Source organism: Rattus norvegicus, chromosome 3 (genome assembly GCF_021556685.1).
Source record: "Rattus norvegicus strain SHRSP/BbbUtx chromosome 3, alternate assembly SHRSP_T2T, whole genome shotgun sequence".
Lineage (NCBI taxonomy): Eukaryota > Metazoa > Chordata > Mammalia > Rodentia > Muridae > Rattus > Rattus norvegicus.
This window is the reverse complement of record NC_141536.1, coordinates 25,062,933-25,086,248: the sequence shown is the minus strand read 5'-3', so window position 1 is coordinate 25,086,248 and position 23,316 is coordinate 25,062,933. Positions and strand designations below refer to the sequence as shown.

Genomic DNA, 23,316 nt, shown 5'->3' with positions numbered 1-23,316 from the left:
CATGATTTTTTAAAAAAAATTCCCTTAGTTTTTGTTATATCTTCCTTTTCATTTCTGATTTTGTTAATTTGGATACATGGGATTATTTCAATCTTCAGAAGATAAAAATCAGTTGAAGCCTGTTACGTGACTGAGTATATGTTCAGTTTTGCAGACTGTGGTATGAAGTCCTGAGAAGAAGGTATATTCTTTTGTTTTAGAATGAAATGTTCTATAGATATCTGTTAAATCCATTTGGTTCATAACTTCTATTAATTTCTTTGTGTCTCTGTTTAGTTTCTGTTTCCGTGATTTGAAAATTGCTGACAGTGGGGTGTTGAAGTCTCCCATTATTGTTGTGTGAGGTACAATATGTGCTTTGAGCTTTGGTAATGTTTCCTTTATTATTGTAGGTGCCTTTACATTTGGAGCATATGTATTCACAACTGAGAGTTCATCTTGGTGGATTTTTCCTTTGATGAATATGAAGTATCCTTCCTTATCTTTTTTGATAACTTTTGCCTGAAAGTTGATTTTATTCAATATTAAATGGCTACTCCAGCTTGTTGTTTGGCACCATTTGTTATGAAAACATTTTCCTGCCTTTTATTCTGAGGTAATGTTTGTCTTTGATATTGAGGTGTATTTCCTGTATGCAGCAAAAAATTGAGTCCATTGGTGTTCAGAGATATTAAAAACGAATGATTGTTGCCTCCTCTGATTTTTTTGTTAGATATGGTATTGTATTTGTATAGTTCTCTTCTTTTGTGTTTGTTACGAGACCATTAATTTATTGGTTTTCTTTTGGTATAGTTTTCCACCATGTGATGGAATTTTTCTTCTATTGTCCTCTTTAGTGCTGGATTAATAGAAAGATATTCTTTAAATTTGGTTTTGTCATGGAATATTATGGTTTCTCCATCCATGATGATGGAGTTTTGCTGGGTATAGTATTCTGGGCAGGCATTTGTGTTCTATTAGGGTTTACATGACATCTGAAACTTCGGGTTTTTTAGATTATTTGTTGAGAAGTCTGGTATAATTCTGATAGATCTACCTTTATATGTGACTTGTCATTTTTCCCTTGGTGCTTTAAATGTTCTGTCTTTGTTCTGTGTATTTAGTGTTTTGATAATTATGTAACAGAGGATTTTCTTTTCTGGTCCAATCTATTTGGTGTTCTGTAGGCATGTTGTAGGTATATGGGCATCTCTTTCTTTAGGTCAGGAAAGTTTTCGTTTCTGATTTTGTTGATGTTTTCTGGTCCTTTTAACTGGGAATCGTCACTTGCTTCTATACCAATTATTTTTAGGTTTGGTCTTTTCATTGTGTCCTGAAGTTCCTAGATGATTTGGGTTAGGTGCTTTTTACATTTTTTAATTTCCTTGACTGTTGTGTCAATGTCTTCTATGGTATCCTCTTTGCCCGTGATTCTTTCTTCTCCCTCTTGTATTCTGTCAGAGATGATTGCATCTGTAACTCATAATCTCCTCCTAGGTTTTCTATGTCCAGCCTTGCCTCCCCTTGTGATTTCTTTATCCTTTCTATTTTCATATTTAGATCCTGGATGGTTTTGTTCCATTCCTTCACATGTTTGTGTTTTCTTGTATTGTTTAAAGGGAAAGGTGTTACTCCTTAAGGGCTTTTAACTATTTACATGTGTCCTCCTGTATTTCTTTAACAGAATTATTTATTTCCTACTTAAGGTTCTTTATCATCTTCATGAGGTGAGAGTTTGGGTAAGACTCTTGCTCTTCACATCAGTTAGGGTATCTAAGGCATGCTGTCATGCTAGAACTAGTTTTAATAATGTTGAATGGTATTTTTTTTCTGTTGCTTATATTCTTGTTATTGCCTCTCACCATCTGGTTATCTTTGTTATTAACTGGCCTTCCTGTCTCTGAGTGGAGCCTGTTCTACCTATGAGCTAGGTTATGATGGACCTCATGAAGTCAGACTGTCTCTGGATGTCAGAGGGAGTCTAGAGCTCCCAATCTGTGAGCATGATTATAACAGAACTACTGAGATTCAAACTGTCTCTGGGTGTGGGTGTGGGGGTTTGCTGGATACCTGCTCTGCCTCTGGGTGCAGTTGTGGATCATGATGATGATGTGTCTCTGTCAGAGCCCCTTTAATTATTCCCTTGTTGAAGTGTAGCTATCCTCACTAAAAACAGTAGCTGTTTTGAATATTGCTTCAGTGAACATAGATTTGCAGGTAGAATTACTTTCCTGTTTATTTTTTCTGTGTTCTTTGTGTACATTCTTTGTATAATGGGAGAGTACTGGAGGTGTAGCATATGGTAATTTCCTATTTAGTTTTCTGAAAAACTTTTTCAATATTCTCCATATTTATAAATTATCACAAATTATGTTTTGGTTTTTCTTTTTCATTATGTTAGCAGACTATAATCTTTGTACAGTGTGTATGATGAACCTAGGAAATGAGTAAGAGATAATTAGTGTTTTTATGAAGTTTGACTCATTCTTAGAAACTTAAATTTTTTTACTGTATCCTTTCACTGAGATGATAAAAATGAGTTGTATTTATTTACACTAAAGGTACTTATTGTTATGATGAGATATAGATTTTATTATTATTACACATCATTAAAATATCTATAAAATTATTTTCCCTAAGGGTTTTAAAAGTTTTAAGTTCCCTTCAATGTGCAAAGTTATGTAATCTGCCCCTCTAGATAGCATTTGTGGTTAACACATTAATTTCTTCCTTAATTGGCTATGTATGCACTTCTAAATAATAATGGATCATGTAATCTTTTCTTTTGGTAAGAGTTTTCCTCATAGATGTTTGTTTCTGGTTGCCAAAGGTAGTTATTTCAAGTTATATTTTTGTGCACTCACACCACCACCATCAAAGGAATAAAGCATGTGAATAGGTGTTTCTCCAAAGTTTAAAATGAATTATGTAGAAATACATTTCCCTATTGTGTATTCTATTATCTGTAGATGTGTTTCCTGGGTTTGAGTTGTCTGTTTTCTTTTTATCTCTTGAATCTAGCTTTAACTTCTACTTACCCACAGCCTGGGAGAATATTTCCAAATGTTTCCTCAATAGTTTTCACAGTTACACTGAAGGCAAGGAAAAGATTAAGAGAGAACACATTGTTTTTTTCAGACAGTCCTTAAGTGAGGAGCATCTATGAAAATAAAAATCTGGTAAAATAGAATATCAAAAGGATCCAGTCACTGGTGAAAGAATGGTGCAAATTAAGCTCCTAGAGTGAAGTTCTCTGCTTCCTACTTTAAATTAATCAGTTTGAAATAAAGCATGTATACATATATATGCGTATATCATAATATCCAACTGATCCAGTAGTTCTTCAAGGTAGGCTAAGAAGTCATTTCCTGTTTTAGTGCTTTCACTGATTTCTGCTTCTAAGGATAGCATGTATTTTGCTTGTTTCTTGGTTCCACATCCCTGAAAAGCAAGAGTTTCTATTGATGCCAGTTGACAAGCAGATGGAGATGCTATCTATGATGTTTATTCTGAAAGTAGAATATTGTTGATTTAGAAACTGACTCTTTGCCTGCTGTAGATGTGTCTAATGCTTTTTTATTCCAGTCAGTTATTAAATCAGGACAAGCATATTGGCATCTGTGCATGTATATTCTCCAAAGCTATATCAGATGTACCATCAATGAGAGTCTTTAACATTTAAAAAATAATCACTTCACATCCCACTCACTGCCCACCTCTTGGTCAGCCCCTCCCATAATCCTTCCCATATCCCTCCTGAGCAGGCAGGAGCACCCCTGGATATTTCCCCACCCTGGCACTTCAAGTCTCTGTGAGCTAGGAGTTTCCTCTTGCACTGAGGCCAGACAAGGCAGCCCAGCTAGAAAAAAAATATCCCATGTACAGGCAACACCATTTGTGATAGCTTCAGTCCAGTCGTTCCAAACTTACATGAAGACCAAGCTGCATATGTGCTACATATATACAGAGAGGCCTCAGTCCAGCCTGTGTTTATTCTTTGATTACTGTTTAGGATTCTGAGAATCCCCCAAGTGTTCAAGTTAGTTCAGTCTGGTGGTCTTCCTATGGAAATCCTTTCTTCTTAGGAGCTGCACTTGTTCCTTCTATTCTTCCACAAGAGTTCCCAAGTTCCATTCATTCTTTGTCTATGAATGTCTGCATCTGCCTGTGTCAGCTGGTGAAATCTCTTGCTGGCATTGAATTCAGAGATGAATATGGACTCTGGAGTAGGCTAGATTGCATATCTGTCTCCTAGAAAGTCCTATCATGTCTTTCCTTTTAAGTCCAATATTAATTTGTGTTCTTGTTGCTCTATCTTTGAATAATGAATCTAAGTCCATATATTTTGGAAACATTTAAAAAAATGTCGATCTCAATGCATTCCCGAAATTTGTTTTGGTGATAATTTTCTACTTGTTTTGTACCTCTGAAAATAGTATTTTATTTGGAATTATAAGTTATTTAATATATACAAATGTATGATAATGGAAATACTGTTATATTCTAAAATATTGCTTCACTGTCATTTTCATGACAAAACACTCTGATGACATCATTATCTTGCATCTATTCGAGATGATTTACTCCTGAATTTTTGGTAGAGCTTTTTTTATTTGTTTGCTTATTTTTTATGATTTAGTTTTTTGAGACAGGTTCTTATTTAACTCAGGGCCTCAAACTCATGTAAGTGATGATGACTTTAAAGTTTTAGTCTTTCTGCCTGTATCTCTCAAGTTCTAGGTCATAGAAGTGTACTTCGTTTTATGCTGAAGTTGCATTTGGTACACCTCATGTGTCAGATAACTTTAGTGGTTTTCTCATGTTCAGTAATTAAAAATCTATATAGTTAGATTTGAAAACCTATACAACTGTTTCTCCCACCACTACTGTGTATGTTCTTTTATCATACTGAAGCTGTTTGTTTTTTCTCAGGATTAAAAATGCTTGTATCATCTCAGATTTATCACCATTGGTTCTTAATGAACTAATGTTAACTCATGTAGAGAAAGATGTTTTCTTCTTAACAGTCTACAGTAGGTATTTATTTATAGATATTTCTTAGTAAATATGAAGAACTAGAAAAGAATAAAATAAACTCTCATTTAAAGACAGACTTAATTTAGTTATTTTGCCTTCTCTACATTAAACAAGTAGTTATACACATTGTCTCATATTTCTTTCATATAAGCTATATACATGTGACTAATGAACCATACTTTACATAAATATGTGTTTTATACATTAAATTAGTAAAGTTTTCTTCAACTATATATTATTTTTTCTTCATTCTTGCTAAAATGCAAATCTCTCTTCGTGAATACCTGCAATTTTTACTTGGTAATTACATTTTCTGAACATTACCATTAACATTGGAGACATTTTTCCTTCTCCAGTCACAATTAAATATACTGATCAAGATAAAATATGAACTAGGGTTAATTTTTATTACTAAAACTAACAGATCATGCTGTTAAGGTTTCAATGGAAAATAAGAATATTTCTATTATAGTTTGTTGGGAATTTGGTGTTAAATGTGGCATTTGGGAGATATGAATTTTAAAAGTTGGGACCTACTGGAATATCTTCAAGATATCCATGGTACTATCCCTGGATACATGGTACTAGGGCACATTGTTCCCATAAACTGGTCTTGTTAGAGCCGGTTTTACATGCTTTTAAGTTTTGTCCTGAATTTTTACTTGGTTTTCTAATTTAAAATGAGATCCAACTACCCCTATAGCTTTTCACTATTGAAGCGTTATTGTAGCACCATTTGTTGTAAGCTAAGTTAGTAATGAAATAAATCCTGTCCCTTAGTTATAAACAGTGAGGTAGATAAACCTCTTAGTTATATAAAGTTAATGGCCTTGTATATTTTTTGCAGTAACACAAAAATAGACTAATACACATCATTACTGTAAATTAGCAAAGTGTAGCTACAAGTGATTACCAAACATGGAATTTGATAAAGAGAAATTTAATTTCAAATATTGTAGAGGAAACAGCATGTGATGAAAAATAGACTTTTCTTTTCAATAGACCAGTGGAAAAGTTATCAAGCCACTACTACTTGGATATCCCCTGTTTCACTCCTAGAGGGTATTATTTTGGTACTCCTCCTCCTCCTCCTCCTCCTCCTCCTCTTCCTCCTCCTCCTCCTCTTCCTCCTCCTCCTCCTTTTTTGCATTTTTTTTCAAAAAAAGATTGGAAGAGTGACTGAGACATTGGGGAAATTGCTGATGGAAATGGAGAAGCCTGAGAAACAAAAATGGCGAGAAATTGGAAAACAAAAGTCATCACTTTACTCTCTCTTTTCTGAAAGGGTTGCAGAGTTGGCTTTAGAATTGCAGAGGTAGTGGATAGAAGTAGAAGCTTTTGGGAAACAAGGAGTATAAGAAGAAAAGGGAACAAGAGAGGAGTTTCCTTCAGGAAGACTGAGGAAAAGAAGCTGTGCCTGAGGACAACTGGCTCAGAGAAAATCTGAAAAGCAGGAGAATAATCTGTTGAAATAGTCCCTTTCCAATGAAAGTGTTTATCTTGAACCAATCATGTCATCAGACTGAAAGAAAGTGTGATCCAGTGTTACAAGATAACAATAGCTTTCCAAGTAGTCATATATAATATGCCAGCTAATGGTATGATACAACTGTATGATGAGACAGGATGATATCCTGTAAAAATGATAGATGTAAGCCATTTTATGCAGGCCATTATATCATATAGGACACACTCACCTTATGTGAAGCAACTTCTTAATAATTGGGCTAATCAAAATAAAATTATTCCCAAAGACTCAAAGGGACAAATAACAGCAATAACAGGCCTGCTGCAGTTCCGATCAATGGATAACACTGAGGAAAGAAGCTGAGAATATTGAACAACAAATAATGTGAGGGGAATAAACATAGACATAGATCAGTTGCTAGGCAAAGAGCAGTACTCTGATACACAAGAGCAGATTAAATTTGATGATGTTTTTATAAAACAATGTCTCTTAGTTGTTTTAAGAGCTTGGGACAAAATTGAGAAGCACAGGAAAAAATTTACATCATTTACAAAGATTATGCAAGGCTCAGGAGATGTTTTCCTGGTATACAAAAGCTAGTTGTGAGCAAAGTCATATTAGACATGATGCAATAGAGGGGTTGACAGAGACTTTGCATATGAAAATTCAATATGAAATGTAAAAAGATATCAGACTATTAAAAGTGTAAGCAGGTCTTATGGATGAATGGATAAGGGAATATGAGTTGTTCACCTTTCTTCAGTCAGAAGATAACCTGGAGACCAATAACCTCAACCCTCACTCAGAAAGCCAAACCAGGTTGTAAGATAAGTAAGTAAGTAAGTAAATAAGTAAGTAAACAAATAAATAAATAAACAAACAAATAAATAGATAACTGTGGAATTCATTCAGCCTATATACTATGAGGGTGTTCCAACATCAATGCAGAACTTACCAAAAGTTTTGTGTTGGGAACATGGATTTATTTACATCTACACAAGAAATGAAAAGGTATGGATACCATCAAAACTGATAAAGATTCCAACTGAGCTGAGATGTATCCTGAAAATCTTGGCTAGTAATTGAAAAGTATTTATTTCTTTGAAAATGTCACCTTATGCTTTCCCACTACATATTGGCTTTAAACAGAAGAGGATAAATGTAATTATTTTGAAATTTTTGTTTCTTTAAAAAAACAGCAATAATATAAAAATATGCTTTCATTTTTTCTTCATTTGTTTGTTTATTAATCTATTTGTTTATTTTTTACACTCCAGATTTTATTCTCCTGGTCCACGCTCCAACTGTTCCACATTCCATACCTCTTCCCCGCAAGCCCCCTCACCCCAGTATCCACGAGGATGTTCCCAACACACCCCATCAGACCGCTAAACTTTCTGGGGCCTCCAGTCTATTGAGGGCTAGGTGCATCTTCTCTGACTGAACCCAGACCCAGGAGTCCTCTGCATATGTGTTGGAGGACTCATCTCAGCTAGTGCATCTGTCTCTTTCAGCCTGCTTGTTGGGTCTTTTAAAGGACAGTCACCAGAGATACTTTTTTGTGAGGGCCCCGTAGCATCAGTAATGTGTCAGGTTTTGGGGCCTCCCCTTGAGCTGGATCCCCCTTTGGGCCTGTCGCTGACCTTCTTTTCCTCAGGCTCTTCTCCATTTCCATCTCTTCATTTCTATTAGACAGGAAGAATTATAGGTCAGAGTTTTGACTATGGGATAGCAACGCCATCGCTCACTTGATGCCCTGTCTTTCTGGTGGAGGTGGGCTCAACAAGTTCCCTCTCCCCACTGTAAGGCCTTTCATCTAGGGTCTCCCCAACCCTTTGAGTCCTGAGAATCTCTCACTTCCCAGGTCTCTGGTACATTCTGGAGGGTTCTCCCAACCCCCTTCCTCCCGAGGTTGCCTATTTCCATTCTTTCTCCTGGCCCTCACGGCTTTGGTCCTTTTCTCCCATAATACCATATCATGTTCCCCTCTCTCCCATCCGCATCTACTTTCTGTCCCGTCCCTACCTCCCTCCCCCAGAAAGGTTGCTTTCTTCTCCTTACATAGTGGGACTGAGATGTCCTCACTTGGGCCCTTAAGGTGGTTCTGTGTACTGTATCTTGGCTATTCTGTACTTCTTTTTCTTTTGGCTAATATCCAATTATTAGTGAGAACATACCATGCATACCATTTTGGGTCTGAGTTGCCTCTCTCAGGATGATATTTTTTAGTTCCATCAATTTTCCTGCAAAACTCAGGATGTCCACTTTCTTAGTAGCTGAGTGGTATTCGGTTGTGTAAATGAACCACATTTTCTGAACCTATTCTTCTGTGGGACATCTGGGTTGTTTCTACCTTCTAGCTATCAAAAATAAGGTCACTGTGAACATAGTGGCAGGTGCCCGTGTGGCACGGTGGGGCAACTTTTTGGGTATATTCCCTACAGTGGTATTTCTGGGTCTTTAGGTAGGTATATTTCCAAATTTCTAAGAAACCTCTGAATTGATTTCCACTGTGGTTGTACCAGCTTGCAATCCCACCAGCAATAGAGGCATGTTCCTCTTTCTATACATTCTTGCCAACGTGTATTGTCACCTGTGGTTTTGATCTTATCCATTAAATGGGGTTTAGTTCCATACCCCATTTTTGATTTGGTTGTTAACTTCTTGAGTTCTTTATATATTTTTGATATTAGCCCTCTATTGGATGTGGGGTTAGTGAAGATTTTTTCCTAATCTTTAGGATACTGATTTGTCTTATTGACAATGTTCTTTGCCTTATAGAAGCTTTCCAGTTTCATGAGGTCCCACTTACCAATTCTTGAATTTAGAGTGTGAGTCAATGGAGTTCCTTTTAGGAAATTTACCCCTGTGTCAATGAATTCAAGGTTCTTTCCCACTTTCTTTTCTCTTATATTGAGTGTATCTGGTTTTATGTTGAAGTCCTTGATCCATGTGGACTTGAGCTTTGTGCATGGTGAAAAATATGGGTCTATTTTTTTTATTTTTCTACATGCAGACAGCAAGTTAGACAAGCATCATTCATTGAAACTATTTTTCCTTATTTTATATTTTTGGCTTCTATGTCAAAGATGAAGTATGCATAAGTATGTGATTTTATTTTTGGGTCTACAGTTCTATTCCATCGTTCAATCTGTCTGTCTCTGTACCAATACTATGCAATTTTTATCACTATTGCTCTGTAGTACAGCCTTGGGTCAGGGATGGTGATTCCCACAGCCATTCTTTTATTGTTAAGAATTGTTTTTATATTCTGGGTTTTTGTTTGTTTGTTTATTTGTTTTGTTTTGTTTTTTGCCTTTCCAAAATTATCCAATTTGATAATTGCTCTTTCCATGTCTTTGAAGAATTGTATTGGGATTTTGATGGGGATTGCGTTGAATCTGTATATTGTCTTTAGTAGGATGACCACTTTTACTATTTTGATTTCGCCTATCCATGAATGTGAGCTATCTCTCCATTTTCTGGGATCTTCTTTGATCCCAGCTGTAGGATTGTGGGCACACTTCAAACTGTTCACAGCAGCTGACCTTGATTTGCCTTGTGATCTAGAAGAAATAGCGTTGTACTTGCTGAAGATCATTTTTGCAACTCTGCTATGTTTGAAAATCTAGAAAGTTTTCAGGCAGTGAATATACATGATAAAGCCCATAAGATGGACTGAATTGTTGGTCATTAAGCAAGGTTGGTTGTGGTTTGTAGTTGGTCTTCCTCAAAGAAGAAAAATTAATTAGTTTTAAGGAAATGTGTCCTCTATACTTTTTTTTCTCCTATCAAGTGATAGGGAATGGAACCAGGAGAAATAAATAGTGGGCAAAGAAAGAACCTACAAAGTGGTCAAAGACCAGGTACAAGTGGCTTTCAAATGTGGGGATTGATAAGAGAGAGGGAGGGAGGGGAGAGAGGGAGGGCTGAAGAGAGACAGAAAGAGATTTTATTCTCTTGTGACATAGAGAAAATGGCACAGGGTGAAAGAATGGATATTTTTTGAGAAGTCAACAAACATTTTATTGAGGCTTCCAGTGCTGGAATATGCCCTGATTTGTTCTCATGGGAGAGTTTTCTGTTTTTGTTTCTTTGTTTTGTTTTTACTTTGTATATTTGGTTTCAAAGAAAATTGAAACAACGGTTGAACACTCGGGGAAATGCAGGTGGAAATAAAGTAGAGCTGGAATTCTTAAAATGCTAAGAAAAGAACATTGTAAAGACACTTGTCAGACTTCAACTTTTTCTGCTCTAAAAATACCTGAATACTGCAGAAAGGATTACTATGTTGATTGACAAATCATAACATTGCAAAAATATTCCTAGCCATACTATTTTTTCTAGAAACAATTTTGTAGTTTCTTCTGGTGTGAAATATTCTTCTATAATGTAACTCATAAATCTCAGATTTATCCAAATAACAATTTATATTTATAAAAATACTTCATATTGCTGTCTCCTGAGAAGCTTTGCCAGAGCATGACAAATACAGAGGCAAATGCTAGCAGCCAACCATTGAACTGAGAACTGGGTCCCCATTGGAGAAGTTAGAGAAAGGATTGAAGGGGCGTGCAATCGCATAAGAACAACAATACCAATCAACCAGAGCAACCAGAAACTAAACCACCACCCAAAGAATACACATGGAAAGACCCGTGACTCCAGCTAGCCTTGTTGGGCACCAAAGGGAAGAGAAGCTCTTGGTCCTGCCAAGTCTGGACCCTCGCCCAACCCCCAGTGTAGGGGAATGTCAGGGTGGGGTGGTGGAAGGGGTGGGTAGTTGTGTGGGGGAACACCCTCCTAGAAGAAGGTGGAGGGGGAATGGGCTAGGGGGTTTATGGATGGGAAACTGGGAAAGAGGATAACATTTGAAATGTAAATTTAAAAATCCAATAAAAAATACTTCAGTGTTTATCATATATCACTGAAATGAAAATCACTAAATGTGTATCAGTTTGTAAAGAGATTGCTTATAGTCATAGAGTGGAATACTATGATACTACATAGAGTATCAACAATGTAGCATGAAGACACATAGATGGTTCTGATGTGGGAAAACAGTAATTATTTTTGCCTAGGAAGAATTAGCTAGATGAAACTTGATAATGAAAATTTTCCTACTCTTTGAACCTCTACATAGCCTGGAATCCCAGGAGAGGAGAGTTAAAATCCTCTTCATTCAGCATTTTTATTATCTCAATATAATGCTATACCACCTCCAAGCAAAAAGAAATGTAAGAAAACAGAAATTTAGTTAAGAGTATAACCTTAGATATTTTATAAATTAATGGTTTTCATCAGATTTTTAACTATATTCAAGTAACACAAGTTCAAAGGTTTATTTTGCGAATGTAAGAACTTCGAGTTTAGATGTTGCAAAGCTTCAGACTTTTTGGAAACTTAGCTTGAGTTAGATAAAGTATATGGATCTCTTTTTAGTTGTCTTTTTGACCTTTTCCTTCTTTATAGTTTCTGTAAGATCATTAAAAAGACTTTTTAAAATAGATTAATGTAGGAAAATCTCCATCAATAGAATCTGATTGAGTCCTTAAAATACCAACTTCTTTCTTTAAAAAAAAGTAATGGTCATGTTTGTGTCAGTATTTAAAAATAGGTATCACATATGTCTAGAGGACTGTGTTCCCATCTGGATATCTCATTGATTTAGGTATTATAAGAATTGCTAATTCAGTATGAAACCAAACCTTATAATGATGGCACATCTGCCAATGACTTTCCCACATGAAAGGAACTCTGGAAAAAATAATCACTAAGAATGGAAATTGTGGGAAAGGGCGGCGCAGATCTTCCTGGTTGCTGCCGCCGTGGAGAGCTCGTAGGCAGCACCCCACGAGCAAACTTGAGCCTCGGGACCACAGGTAAGACCAACTTTTCTGCTGCAAGTGACCTGCCTGGTGAACACCAGACACAGGCCCACAGGAACAGCTGAAGACCTGTAGATAGGAAAAACTACACGCCCGAAAGCAGAACACTCTGTCCCCATAAGTGGCTGAAAGAAAACAGGAAAACAGGTCTACAGCACTCCTGACACACAGGCTTATAGGACAGTCTAGCCACTGTCAGAAATAGCAGAACAAAGTAACACTAGAGATAATCTGATGGCGAGAGGCAAGCTCAGGAACCCAAGCAACAGAAACCAAGACTACATGGCATCATCGGAGCCCAATTCTCCCACCAAAGCAAACATGGAATATCCAAACACACCAGAAAAGCAAGATCTAGTTTCAAAATCGTATTTGATCATGATGCTGGAGGACTTCAAGAAAGACATGAAGAACTCCCTCAGAGAACAAGTAGAAGCCTACAGAGAGGAATCGCAAAAATCCCTGAAGAATTCCAGGAAATCATAAATAAACAAGTAGAAGCCCATAGAGAGGAGTCACAAAAATCCCTGAAAAAATTCCAGGAAATCATAAATAAACAAGTAGAAGCCCATAGAGAGGAGTCACAAAAACCCCTGAAAGAATTCCAGGAAAACACAATCAAACAGTTGAAGGAATTAAAAATGGAAATAGAAGCAATCAAGAAAGAACACATGGAAACAACCCTGGATATAGAAAACCAAAACAAGAGACAAGGAGCTGTAGATACGAGCTTCACCAACAGAATACAAGAGATGGAAGAGAGAATCTCAGGAGCAGAAGATTCCATAGAAATCATTGACTCAACTGTCAAAGATAATGTAAAGCAGAAAAAGCTAGTGGTCCAAAACATACAGGAAATCCAGGACTCAATGAGAAGATCAAACCTAAGGATAATAGGTATAGAAGAGAGTGAAGACTCCCAGCTCAAAGGACCAGTAAATATCTTCAACAAAATCATAGAAGAAAACTTCCCTAACCTAAAAAAAGAGATACCCATAGGCATACAAGAAGCCTACAGAACTCCAAATAGATTGGACCAGAAAAGAAACACCTCCTGTCACATAATAGTCAAAACACCAAACGCACAAAATAAAGGAAGAATATAAAAAGGAGTAAGGGGAAAAGGTAAAGTAACATATAAAGGCAGACCTCTCAGAATTACACCAGACTTTTCGCCAGAAACAATGAAAGCCAGAAGATCCTGGACAGATGTCATACAGACCCAAAGAGAACACAAATGCCAGCCCAGGTTACTGTACCCGGCAAAGCTCTCAATTAACATAGATGGAGAAACCAGGATATTCCATGACAAAACCAAATATACACAATATCTTTCTACAAATCCAGCACTACAAAGGATAATAAATGGTAAGGCCCAACATAAGGAGGCAAGCTATACCCTAGAAGAAGCAAGAAACTAATCGTCTTGGCAACAAAACAAAGAGAAGAAAAGCACACAAACATAACATCACATCCAAATATGAATATAATAGGAAGCAATAATCACTATTCCTTAATATCTCTCAACATCAATGGCCTCAACTCCCCAATAAAAAGACATAGATTAACAAACTGGATACGCAACGAGGACCCTGCATTCTGCTGCCTACAGGAGACACACCTCAGAGACAAAGACAGACAATACCTCAGAGTGAAAGGCTGGAAAACAACTTTCCAAGCAAATGGTAGGAAGAAGCAAGCTGGAGTAGCCATTCTAATATCAAATAAAATCAATTTTCAACTAAAATTCATCAAAAAAGATAAGGAAGGACACTTCATATTCATCAAAGGAAAAATCCACCAAGATGAACTCTCAGTACTAAATATCTATGCCCCAAAACAAGGGCACCTACACACGTAAAAGAAACCTTACTAAAGCTCAAAACACACATTGCACCTCACAGAATAATAGTAGGAGACTTCAACACCCCACTGTCATCAATGGACAGATCATGGAAACAGAAATTAAACAGAGACATAGACAGACTAAGAGAAGTCATGAGCCAAATGGACTTAACGGATATTTATAGAACATTCTATCCTAAAGCAAAAGGATATACCTTCTTCTCAGCTCCTCATGGTACTTTCTCCAAAATTGACCATATAATTGGTCAAAAAACGGGCCTCAACAGGTACAGAAAGATAGAAATAATCCCATGCGTGCTATCAGACCACCACGGCCTAAAACTGGTCTTCAATAACAATAAGGGAAGAGGGCCCACATATACGTGGAAATTGAACAATGCTCTACTCAATGATAACCTGGTCAAGGAAGAAATAAAGAAAGAAATTAAAGACTTTTTAGAATTTAATGAAAATGAAGGTACAACATACCCAAACTTATGGGACACAATGAAAGCTGTGCTAAGAGGAAAACTCATAGCGCTCAGTGCCTGCAGAAAGAAACAGGAAAGAGCATATGTCAGCAGCTTGACAGCACACCTAAAAGCTCTAGAACAAAAAGAAGCAAATACACCCAGGAGGAGAAGAAGGCAGGAAATAATCAAACTCAGAGCTGAAATCAACAAGTAGAAACAAAAAGGACCATAGAAAGAATCAACAGAACCAAAAGTTGGTTCTTTGAGAAAATCAACAAGATAGATAAACCCTTAGCCACACTAACGAGAGGACACAGAGAGTGCGTCCAAATTAACAAAATCAGAAATGAAAAGGGAGACATAACTACAGATTCAGAGGAAATTCAAAAAATCATCAGATCTTACTATAAAAACCTATATTCAACAAAACTTGAAAATATGCAGGAAATGGACATTTCCAAGACAGATACCAGGTACCGAAGTCAAATCAGGAACAGTTAAACCAGTTAAACAACCCCATAACTCCTAAGGAAAGAGAAGCAGTCATTAAAGGTCTCCCAACCAAAAAGAGCCCAGGTCCAGACGGGTTTAGTGCAGAATTCTATCAGACCTTCATAGAAGACCTCATACCAATATTATCCAAACTATTCCACAAAATTGAAACAGATGGAGCACTACCGAATTCCTTCTATGAAGCCACAATTACTCTTTTACCTAAACCACACAAAGACCCAACAAAGAAAGAGAACTTCAGACCAATTTCCCTTATGAATATCGATTTAAAAATACTCAATAAAATTCTGGCAAACCGAATCCAAGAGCACATCAAAACAATCATCCACCATGACCAAGTAGGCTTCATCCCAGGCATGCAGGGATGGTTTAATATATGGAAAACCATCAATGTGATCCATTATATAAACAAACTGAAAGAACAAAACCACATGATCATTTCATTAGATGCTGAGAAAGCATTTGACAAAATTCAACACCCCTTCATGATAAAAGTCCTGGAAAGAATAGGAATTCAAGGCCCATACCTAAACATAGTAAAAGCCATATACAGCAAACCAGTTGCTACCATTAAACTAAATTGAGAGAAACTTGAAGCAATCCCACTAAAATCAGGGACTATACAAGGCTGCCCACTCTCTCCCTACTTATTCAATGTAGTTCTTGAAGTTCTAGCCAGGGCAATCAGAAAACAAAAGGAGGTCAAGGGGATACAGATCAGAAAAGAAGAAGTCAAAATATCACTATTTGCAGATGATATGATAGTACATTTAAGTGATCCCAAAAGTTCCACCAGAGAACTACTAAAGCTGATAAACAACTTCAGCAAAGTGGCTGGGTATAAAATTAACTCAAATACATCAGTAGCCTTCCTCTACACAAAAGAGAAACAAGCCGAGAAAGAAATTAGGGAAACGACACCCTTCATAATAGACCCAAATAATATAAAGTACCTCGGTGTGACTTTAACCAAGCAAGTAAAAGATCTGTACAATAAGAACTTCAAGACACTGAAGAAAGAAATTGAAGAAGTCCTCAGAAGATGGAAAGATCTCCCATGCTCATGGATTGGCAGGATTAATATAGTAAAAATGGCCATTTTACCAAAAGCAATCTACAGATTCAATGCAATCCCCATCAAAATACCAATCCAATTCTTCAAAGAGTTAGAAAGAACAATTTGCAAATTCATCTGGAATAACAAAAATCCCAGGATAGCTAAAACTATCCTCAACAATAAAAGGAATTCAGGAGGAATCACTATCCCTGAACTCAAGCAGTACTACAGAGCAATAGTGATAAAAACTGCATGGTATTGGTACAGAGACAGACAGATAGACCAAAGGAACAGAATTGGAGACCCAGAAATGAACCCACACACCTATGGGCACTTGATTTTTGACAAAGGAGCCAAAACCATCAAATTGAAAAAAGATAGCATTTTTAGCAAATGGTGCTGGTTCAACTGGAGGTCAACATGTAGAAGAATGCAGATCGATCCATGCTTATCACCCTGTACAAAGCTTAAGTCCAAGTGGATCAAGGACCTCCACATCAAACCAGACACACTCAAACTAATAGAAGAAAAACTAGGGAAGCATCTGGAACACTTGGGCACTGGAAAAAATTTCCTGAACAAAACACCAATGGCTTATGCTCTAAGATCAAGAATCGACAAATGGGATCTCATAAAACTGCAAAGCTTCTGTAAGGCAAAGGACACTGTGGTTAGGACAAAACGGCAACCAACAGATTGGGAAAAGATCTTTACCAATCCTACAACAGATAGAGGCCTTATATCCAAAATATACAAAGAACTCAAGAAGTTAGACCTCAGGGAGACAAATAACCCTATTAAAAAATGGGGTTCAGAGCTAAACAAAGAATTCACAGCTGAGGAATTTCGAATGGCTGAGAAACACCTAAAGAAATGTTCAACATCTTTAGTCATAAGGGAAATGCAAATCAAAACAACCCTGAGATTTCACCTCACACCAGTGAGAATGGCTAAGATCAAAAACTCAGGTGACAGCAGATCCTGGCGAGGATGTGGAGAAAGAGGAACACTCCTCCATTGTTGGTGGAATTGCAGAGTGGTACAACCATTCTGGAAATCAGTCTGGAGGTTCTTCAGAAAATTGGACATTGACCTACCTGAGGATCCAGCTATACCTCTCTTGGGCATATACCCAAAAGATGCCCCCACATATAAAAAAAGACACATGCTCCACTATGTTCATCACAGCCTTATTTATAATAGCCAGAAGCGGGAAATAACCCAGATGCCCTTCAACAGAGGAATGGATACAGAAAATGTGGTGCATCTACACAATTGAATATTACTCAGCTATCGAAAACAATGACTTTTTGAAATTCGTAGGCAAATGGTCGGAACTGGAAAATATCATCCTGAGTGAGGTAACCCAATCACAGAAAAACACACATGGTATGCACTCATTGATAAGTGGCTATTAGCCCAAATGCTTGAATTACCCTAGATGCCTAGAACAAATGAAACTCAAGACGGATGTTCAAAATCTGAATGCTTCACTCCTTCTTTAAAAGGGGAACAAGAATACCCTTGGCAGGGAATAGAGAGGCAACGTTTAAATCAGACTCAGAAGGAACACCCATTCAGAGCCTGCCCCACATGTGGCCCATGCATATACAGCCATCCAATTAGACAAGATGGATGAAGCAAAGAAGTGCAGGCCGACAGGAGCCGGATGTAGATCTCTCCCGAGAGACACAGCCAGAATACAGCAAACACAGAGGCATATGCCAGCAGCAAACCACTGAATTGAGAATAGGACCCCATTGAAGGAATCAGAGAAAGAACTGGAAGAGCTAAGGGTCTCGAGACCCCATATGTACAACAATGCCAAGCAACCAGAGCTTCCAGGGACTAAGCCACTACCTAAAGTCTATACATGGACTGACCCTGGACTCTGACCTCATAGGTAGCAATGGATATCCTAGTAAGAGCACCAGTGGAAGGGGAAGCCCTGGGTCCTGCTAAGACTGAACCCCCAGTGAACTAGATTGCTGGGGGGAGGTCGGCAAGGGGGGAGGATGGGGAGGGGAACACCCATAAGGAAGGGGAGGGGGGAGGGGGATGTTTGCCCGGAAACCGGGAAAGGGAATAACACTCGAAATGTATATAAGAAATACTCAAGTTAATAAAAAAAAAATGGAAATTGTATGGTACTTGAATAAGCTTTCTAGCCTTGGGGTGGATGTAATGATAATTATATGCATAGTCATTATAGTTTTATATGTAATTAAGTATAGATGATAAGTAGTACAACTAAATAAATTTATAATAGTTTATAGTTATTTTCTAAACAAATACAATATTGATTTTCAGTTACATATTATTATTTCTTTACAGCCATTTGTGATCTGCTAGCAGAGTTGATATTTAGCAATTTCCCACAATTCCATTCATTGTTTTATAATCTCCCAACCTTCCATATTCTGTACATACATATACTCTTTGAAAGAGGATACTCAATAAAGTCAGCCACAATCCAAATTCCTTTCTATATTATTATGTTAGATTACAAACCAGGTTAACATATATCGTTGCGCATCCATTATTGCTTTTCTTAATTTCTCCTTGTCTGCCTATGCTCCTCCATGTTGGAAACATTTTAGTGGACCACACTCTTTGTCCCATAGGCATTACCCAAAAATGAGAAGGAATATGCAATTGAAACAAGGGCTATTTGGAGAGTCTATTGTGAATTTAAACCTTAACAAGGAGAATCTAGGCAGGATTAAATGGAAAGTGACACATTATATCACTGAAAGAACAACCAACCCTATTACTGCAAAATTAGAGTGTTATATTCACTCTACAATATGACCTCATGTTCTCATGTTCTGTCTATGTAATAAAATTCTATAACTAATTCTTACAAAATTAAATATTGCATTCAGTTTACATTGTCTGTATATATATATATACATATATATACATATATATATATATATATTTGTGTGTATGTGTGTGTGCGTGCATGTAGTGGTATGCATGTACATCCATATGTTTATGTATGTGTTATGTGCACAAGACCGTGTGCCTTTCTGCATATGTTTGCCTGAATACCACACAGAGAAACCAGAAGAAGGTGTGTCAGGTCACTTTCTTTCATTGTTGCTTTAAGGGAAGGTCTCTTCCTGAAACTCAAATTTCTCCTTTGGCATGGCATTCAGTAATCATCACTGTTTCTCCAGCTTCTGCTCCCCACAACTGAGATGATAGGCCTGTGTGAGATGACTTCTGGAATTTAATGAGGGCCCCTTAATCTGAATTCAGGTCTTCATTGTTGCAGAACAAGTGCTCTTAACTGATGAGCCATCTCTCCAAATTATTATTGGCAGTGTACCTGAATTTATTTTTTTACAAGTATTTCCCTGATGCCTTTCTACATTTCTTAATCATGGAGGAATTCTTCCTGTAAATCATGAAATTGGTGTTTATAAGTATTCATTTGCTAGTTTTTACATTGTTACACTTCTTACTTAATTCCATTCACTACCATGCCCTATTGTAACTGATACATGGATCTCAACAAATTTTAGAATGTGTCAATAAAGTAATACTTAGTGACTTAGCACTGGATAAGTGCTCAGAGAACATCAGACTGAAGTGCCCTGAAAATTGAAAGAGTTTGGATTGCTTCCATGATTTATGGGTCAATTACTCTTGGGAGGTAAATCAACTCTTGTAGGGTTAGCTTATATTCATTAACTAGAACTTAAGACTGATGTTAATTTTCATTCTTAAGTCAAGATATTACATTGATTTTTTGATCCCCTACCAAACTATGAACAATGCTCTACATCTTTAGAAACTAATTATTAAATTATAATGGACAATAACTTGTAAATTCATTAAATTATATACCTCCCTCTATTAGAGGGTGAGAACTCAGACATGTTTGCAGGTAGACTACCCCTATACTGAAGTTCTGTCCTAAACTTACAATAGAATCTTGGTCTGGCTGGTAGCTACAATTTCTTCTAAAATTCTTTGAAAGTTCAAAGAGATTTCCTGTTCAGAGCCTGATTCTTAAATTCAACCAGACGTAGTAGACAGAGTTAATATTTTAGAAGAATTGTACATCCCATATTTTGTAGTAGCATTCTTTAGATAAAAGGCATTGGAATTCTGCATTAAATAATGAATAATATCTATGGCTGTAATTTGTTGCCATGAATCTAGTATTTGAAATTCAAAGTAGATATAGTTACGTTTTATATGTTGAAGCTACATTAAGAAAACTTATACAAAATTACAAAAAGAAAACTAATATAATACTTCAATGATTATTTGGTTTATGCAATTTTAGAAATTAAGGAGGGTAAGATTCACATTCAAGGACAGCATTTATGTTTCAAACAATAGAGTTCACAAATGACTTACAGACAGAGAAAATTACCACAGTTTCTGCCTTAGCTCATTACAATCAGGTAGATGAGACAAAATGGAATTTCACAAAATAGGCCATGAAATGGGTGGCAAGCCAAGTACATACTACACTGGAAGTAGAATAAGCTGATAGTTTGTCAAGTCAAGTGAAGGTCAAAGAAGACCCATGAACTTAAAGCATGAAGGTTACTAGGACTTTCAGGTAAGTAGGTTAATGAGCGTGGAAAGTAGGTTAGTGGAGTAAGTTTAATGTAGAAATTGATAAAGAATGCAATATGTAGGTATGTATATAGTTACAATTGCCTAAAGATACACACATAAAAAAGAATTGGCAATAAAGAGGAGGGGTGGGCTGATGTCTGTGGCCTTTGTAATCTGGGAAAATAAAAAGCATGTTAGGAACTGAGAATGAATTAGCATAGCATTCAGAAAACCTCTCACAAAACAGACAGGAGAATATACTTCATGTTTTGTGGGCCTTGATGTCTCTGAGGTGTTAGGAAAGCAGTCAGAATCTGTATGTAAATAATGAGTATGGCTATATTCCAACCAAAAATTTGTAAATAGAACAACGCTTTTCTTTGGCAACTCAGACCTAATATAAATTCTAAAATAATGACAAGGGGAGGAAGTGGAGCATAACTTAAGCAATGACCTTAAGTAGAGTAGCAGAGAAGTCATAGAGTTGGGATTTTGTTTATTAACTCAGCTAAGCTTGAAAAGGCAAAGAAACAAGAATTTTCATGGGTTATCACATATGGACTGTAAAACTAGTAAAATCTTTTCTGACCACTTTAGCTTCCTAAAAGACATAAGAAAGGAGGTTACCATTAATGAGCAAAAATTATGAAGTAAGTTTTCAGTTTTTTGGTTTTTTTTGTTGTTTTTTTATATTTATAGGCATCTCTTTCTATAGTTTAGGGAAATGTTTTATGGTTGTTGTTGTTGTTGTTGCTGTTGTTGTTGAATATATTTTTTCTGGGCCTTAGAGCTGGGAATCTTCTCCTTCTTCTATTCCTAGTATTCTTAGGTTTGGCATTTTCTTTTTTTTATTTTTTTTTAATTTTTTTTATTTATTTAATACTTAATAATAATTCTTTGGTTTCCGGGCAAAAATCCCCCTCCCCCCTTTCCTTCCTTGTGGGTGTTCCCCTCCCAACCCTCCCCCCATTGCCGCCCTCCCCCCAACAGTCTAGTTCCTTCAGTTTTAAGACAAGGAGAATGAAACAATCTTACCTCGTATTTGAAAATAAATTAAGGTAAGGCAAGAGGATAAGTAATTACATTTTCCTAAAACACACACCGTACAATTTAGAATGTTCCAGATACATAATTTTTGTTGTCTGTTATCTTTTATACGTTTATTAAGCACCAACTAAAATGTATGCCAAAGAGCAACATATTTTGACTCATCTAACTTTAATATTCAGAATTCTTATCATTCATCCTATGGGATAATTGTATTGTTATAATAAACTAGAACAATATTCTCATGGCATATAAGTAGTCGTGTCTTCTGTGGAAACACTTCTCAAGTCTATTAAATACTGCCCTCATTAGCATCTGTGCAACATGTTCCTGTCACCCACTGTCTTGTGCATTTATCACAATGAATCTGAATTTACTTGGAGGGTTGGGTAACTTGTGCTTCAATGATGTATTTCTTCAGGAAGAACTCAAGCATAATGCAATATGTTATGTCCAGTATTTCTAAAATATTTTTCCACCAACAAAAGTAAATTATTGAGGTAGAATATACACACATTGATTTTATGCAGCTTACTCATGGATTGGTAAATCAAAACAAGTTTCCAAAGATAGAGAATCAATTGATGTGTCAGACAGAGAAGACATGGATAAGGAAATGAACCTGCACACTGACACTTTTCTTCTTGAAATAATTTAATTTACCAGAATTTGAACAGATTGATTATGTGAACATAGTAATATGCTAACAAGAAGAAAACTGTGCACCAGTATATATACAGTAAATTTGTTACCAGTCCTTACAATAAATGTAAACCTATATGTTTTTAAGAAAATAGATGTAACTTCTTCCTTGAGCCAATTATAATAAGTATTATGTTTAATTTGAATAGTTTTATGTGGAGAATTTGATATAGAGTCCTTTTTTCCCCTACAGAATTGTTACCCAGTTGTCAGCAGTTGAATTGCCAGTTCAAATGTGCAATGGTCAGAAATGCTACAAGATGTTATTGTGAGGATGGATTTGAAGTAACAGGAGATGGGAGAGGCTGTAAAGGCAAGTATGAACTGTGACTGTCTTTGCATTGATTGGCACGCCATTATTGTATGCAAGCATATAAAATAAGCAGATTAGGAATTTGGAAGCTGGATTTTGCCTCACTCTCTTGAGGCTTCAGATCCTCTTTATCAAGCTTCATGTATTCGGACATGAGGACATGATAAACAAAGTTTGTTTCCCTGTGCCATGAACACATAGAGAATGGAAATGAAGGCACACAATCCCTTTCAAGAGCAATCCTGTTCACTACAGACTGCCAAATAGGCCCTAGTGCTTTAATTGCTTTGCTACTTCACAATAATACCATGGACCAAGTTTGTTCCTTGACACACCAAATACAGTCCAAAGTTGGCACTATTCAATACTTATATACAGGCTTCCTTGATAAAAATCAAATAAGGGTTGCCATG

At 36.6% G+C, this 23,316-nt stretch overlaps 1 protein-coding gene across 2 annotated transcripts in view; it reads left to right on the top strand.

Annotated features, from left to right (window-relative positions):
- Lrp1b (LDL receptor related protein 1B) overlaps window positions 1–23,316 on the top strand; it is a 2,085,328-nt gene that overhangs the window by 867,093 nt on the left and 1,194,919 nt on the right. For both annotated transcript variants that reach the window (XM_087654909.1, XM_087654910.1), the window contains exon 4: window positions 22,784–22,903. In XM_087654909.1, the coding sequence (XP_087511035.1) occupies window positions 22,784–22,903 (120 nt within the window). The remainder of the gene's footprint in view (window positions 1–22,783; window positions 22,904–23,316) is intronic.